Consider the following 4,770-nt stretch of genomic DNA (forward strand, 5'->3'; position numbering starts at 1 on the left):
GAAAGAATAAACTAGTTTTATTTAAGAAAGGACTTGTATCGTTGAAGTTCATCGGAAAGAATTTATACCGGAAATTAACAAACGAACAGAGACGAAACAATATAATTGTGCAGTTGAAAAAAAATCCTTGGGAAAATCTCTGTCCTAAACAATTTGTAGCAACCTATAACACTGTACAACAAGAATTTGCTACCATAGAAAATTCAAGTGGTTTGGTGTATTTTGATGGTGCTGATTTCAAGTTGTAGTCATAATTTCTCCATTGCCTCTAGATCTTGAGTTATTGTAATATCTTAATATTTTATCAGCACTATGTGAAATACCATGTAATTAACTTGGTATAATAGATTTATAGTGTGAAATTAAGCTTACTTGAGCAGTCTTAATGGATAAGGCATACATTTTTGATAACTTCAAACACTGACTTTATTGTATTAGTGTAAAAATTCTAAGTATGGCATGTGTAATGTACAGCTATGAACTAATGTTTACTTTATTATTATTTATTTCTTTTTATTTCGTGTTTTGCTGACCACTGTCAATGACATTTAATCCTGCTTTTTTTACTAATGGTAGTAGTACAGTAAATAATTTTTATTTAATTAAATAATGCAACAAAGAACATAGAATAATAAAATGCAAAAAGCAGACAATGTCCTATATGTCCCATAACTATCAAAATTATTGTTTTTTTTTTAAATTTCGCTCAAAGCTACATGAGGGCTATTTGCGATAGCATTCCTAATTTAGCAGTGAAAGATCAAAGGGAAGGCAGCTAGTCATCACCACCAATTGCCAATTCTTTGGCTACTCTTTTACTAACGAATAATGGGATTGACTGTCACATTATAACTCCCTCACAGCTGAAAGGGCGAGCATGTTTGGTGGGACGGGGATTCAAACCTGTGACCCTCAGATTGAGAGTCGAGCTCCCTAACCACACGGCCCTTGCTTTCTGACTATGTGACAAGAGCTGTTACTAAGTCATCTAAGCTAATTGATATCTTTTTCCTGGGAGTGAAGCTTATACTAATAGAGAAATTGACAATTCTCTATGCAGAAAGGGCCTGGCATGAGCAGGTGGTTAGGGCACTTGACTCTCAATCAGAGGGTCGCGGGTTCGAATCACCCATCCCACCAAACTTGCTTGTCATTTCAGCCATGGGGGCATTATAATGTGACATTCAATTCCACTATTCATTGGTAAATTAGTGATGGTTAATACGGATAGCCTTCGTGTAGCTTTGCACAAAACTCAAAAACAAACTATACAGAAAAGAACGTAATAACATGTCATTTCATGTATGAAAACTTTGGCCTTCTGTTGGTTATAAATACTATAGTATTATTACGACAGCGGAAGTCGCGTGATGCTAGTAACACATCATGAGCTTCTAGAAAATTCATGTCCCTTCGTGCAGCCTCGAGTGTTTACTAGATATGCGGTATTCTTGTATATAAGACTGCCAAGAATTGACGGCAAGAATGCAGTTGAATTGCAGACAGAGATAGAGACGGACAGTTGGGTCGAGCGCGTGTGTCGTTTGTTGTGAATTATAGCGTTTGTTTAAGTTATAGTGTGATTGTGGGAATAAGATAGTTTCAAAGTTGTATTGAGAAAGAATAAACTAGTTTTATTTAAGAAAGGACTCGTGTCGCTAAAGTTTCATCGAAAAGAAATTATACAGGAAATTAACTAACGACCAGAGACGTAATCGTATTAACCTTGAGAGAGAACTATTAACAAATTCTGAAAGGGAGGATGTGATGGGTGTGTGTGGCAAGAGAGGTCTGATTTTCTATTTGATGGCTCTGTAACCAAACAAGATTAAAGGCTTGGAAAAGTATCCTTTATTTGAGTGGTGATGATATTATAATGAGTAATTTACTTAAATTTGGTAGTTATTGGAGCAATGGTGAACAAATTAGAGAAGAGAGGATGCCTAGAGAAAAAATGTCACACGTCTCACACTAGGGGAAATTAAGGATATTTTTTTAAATATTTCCTTACAAATTTAAGAAGGTGAAAATATGGATAATTAGCTACAATTTTGCTTCATACAGTGTGGCTCATAAGTACATTTAAAAAAAAATTGCTATCTGGCCCACACTGTAGGATATTGCATATGTCTGTTTTAAATATATTATTCGTATATGCTATTTGTTCTCAATGTAATTGTATCAAATTGCACCACTTTTGTTTCTTTCCCATGCTTCCGTTTTCTGACTGAGAATTATGAAACCCTCAGATACTCTGTTTGCTAGAATATCCAAGAAGTTCTTCAGCTGAACATAAAAGAGGTGGAGTGAAATGTCTCTCACTTGCTCCATTGGTCACTTCGCACCGCTCCACGCACAGTCAAAACAAAGTCCGATCTTCCTTGCATTATATTTGCAATATAACAAAATTCTGCAAAACTTTGTTTAGTAAAATGTTTTAAAACCTCTTTCTTTAGAAATATATTCTTCTCTATTTTTCTATAGAAAATTATTTGAAATGCTAGCTGTCTCCAGTTCAAGTAAAGTCTGAAAATGCAAAAATCCCCCCAAAGAGTTTTTGTTACATTTGTGGAAAATATACTATAGTTTCATGAAGTAAAAACATCCCACGTAAGGTAAAGGTAGCTTACTACCACTATTTTGAGTGTAAAATTGGTGACGGAGAAAAACGTTGGGAGCCACGTGTTTGTTCTTCAGTGGCTGAATAAGAAAAGATAAAGTATTCCATTTGCAGTTCCCGTTATATGGCATGAGTAATGTTTCTAGATATTCTGGCAAAACTAAGCAGTACCTTAAATATTCAGATATTGCATCTACAATGAAAACAAGTACATCGTGGGGGATGGTCTTCCAGTGCCACATCCACCAGTGAATTGGGAAATGGAAGAGTTATCCTGTGAAAAAGACTATGAATCATCTTCATTCTCTTCATCTAGTAATTCTATTCCTGTGGTATCTCAACATAAACTGCCTCATCTCATCACTCAACCATTAAATGATCTAGTTCGTGGCTTGTCTCTATCAAAGCAGCATGGCAAACATCTTGGCTCTCGTTTACAGCAATGGAATTTATTAGCTCCAGGAACAAGAATTTCAATTTACCAAAGTCTCCATCAAAAGCTTGCTTCTCACTACAGCATGGAAGATACTTTGTTTCTGTACAAATGTTGATGTACTAATAGAAGAATTAGGTACTGAACATCATCCTCAAGAATGGAGACTTTGCATCTACTCATCTAAAGTTAGTCTGAAAGATTTTGCCCAATGGGAACACTAAGCCATGGATTCTTATTGAACATGCTGTGAACATGAAAGAATCTTATTAAAAGCATGTAGATCATACATTCTTAAATGCAATTTTCAATGAATAAATAAAGTTGTATAAAGAAAGTTATTTTCACAATATATATATATATAAGAATATTTTAAATGAATTTATCATAACTCAAACTAAAGGTAATCAGTAATTTTCAACATGATTTTTAGAATTGGCGTAGTCAAATTATCTGGAAACATTTGCATTATTTCTAGTGGCAGAAATTTTTTTGTTGTTGTTGCCCAGTGTAATTTGTAGATTATCAGCTTCATATATAACATCCACTCACCTTTTTTTTTTATTCTTGTATAGCAATCATGGTTCACTTCAGCTACTTAAGTGAAGAAGAACAAGCTCAGCTGCGTAAAGTAGCTGAAGCTATTGTGGCCCGAGGCAAAGGGATCTTGGCAGCTGATGAGAGTACCTGTAAGTATATACCACCTATTTGTTTCTAATAAACTAAGCAGCAGCCTCACCACTAGTGAGTTTTGGAAAGATGAAGGCTGCAACTTAACTTTATGTTAATATTCCTTGTTTAAAAGCTAAAGCCAATTTTATTCATAGCTACACATTTCTCCCATAAAGTTTGATCTATTTCCAAAATTAGGTCTTAGTATAAAATAACTTTTTGCCTCTGTCTTTGTACATTTTCACATTTCAACAACCTGTAGTATTTATTGTGTATGTGTGAGAGAGAGAGAGAGAACTTGCATGTTTTTTCCACTCTTGACTTAAAAGCTTCATGCCTTCCTGTATTATTTCCTTAAATATTAAGCTCTTCTTAATGGAAGATCTTTTAATTAGACACTAAGAATTGCACAAACTTAATTTTGAATTAAAACTTTTTATCCTTGTGATAATTTCTCAGCTACCATGGGCAAAAGATTGGCTGGTATTGGGGTTGAAAATACTGAGGAAAATCGTAGGCAGTTCCGTCAGCTTCTTTTTACCTGTGACCAAACAATGGGAGAGAACATCGGAGGAATTATCATGTTTCATGAGACACTCTACCAAAATGCAACTGATGGTACTCCATTTGTTCAGCTGATCAAGAACAAAGGAATAATCCCAGGAATCAAAGTGGACAAAGGAGTTGTTCCCCTGATGGGTTCAGACAATGAATCGACAACACAAGGTGTGGGCTTGTTATTTGTCATGTATACAAACTGTAATTGAAGGTTTCAGGGTGAAATAAGTTAGGATTAATTTCAATTGATTGGAGAATCCAGTTATTTTTGGAATAATTTTACTGAAATTTGTTTTAAATCCAATAAGGCTCTCAATAGCAGAGTTTGTTGCAGAAGTATAGCAGTTCAGAGATGTCTGTAAAGTAAAAAAACATTTATGGTAGTGATTATTCTTGAAAATAATAAAATGAAAATCAAGTAAATAAAGAATAAAAGTCATAAATGTTTTGGTTATAATCATGTGATATAGCTTGCATGCTGCTTTTA

General features: G+C 34.4%; 1 protein-coding gene across 3 annotated transcripts in view; it reads left to right on the plus strand.

The window, feature by feature from the left end:
* LOC106470444 (fructose-bisphosphate aldolase-like) overlaps positions 1–4,770 on the plus strand; it is a 12,796-nt gene that overhangs the window by 3,984 nt on the left and 4,042 nt on the right. For all 3 annotated transcript variants that reach the window (XM_013931003.2, XM_013931002.2, XM_022399042.1), the window contains exons 2-3: positions 3,629–3,742; positions 4,185–4,451. In XM_013931003.2, coding sequence (XP_013786457.1) covers positions 3,634–3,742; positions 4,185–4,451 — 376 coding nt within the window. In that variant the 5' untranslated portion in view covers positions 3,629–3,633. The remainder of the gene's footprint in view (positions 1–3,628; positions 3,743–4,184; positions 4,452–4,770) is intronic.

The sequence above is a fragment of the Limulus polyphemus genome, unplaced genomic scaffold (genome assembly GCF_000517525.1).
Source record: "Limulus polyphemus unplaced genomic scaffold, Limulus_polyphemus-2.1.2 Scaffold4008, whole genome shotgun sequence".
Classification (NCBI taxonomy): domain Eukaryota; kingdom Metazoa; phylum Arthropoda; class Merostomata; order Xiphosura; family Limulidae; genus Limulus; species Limulus polyphemus.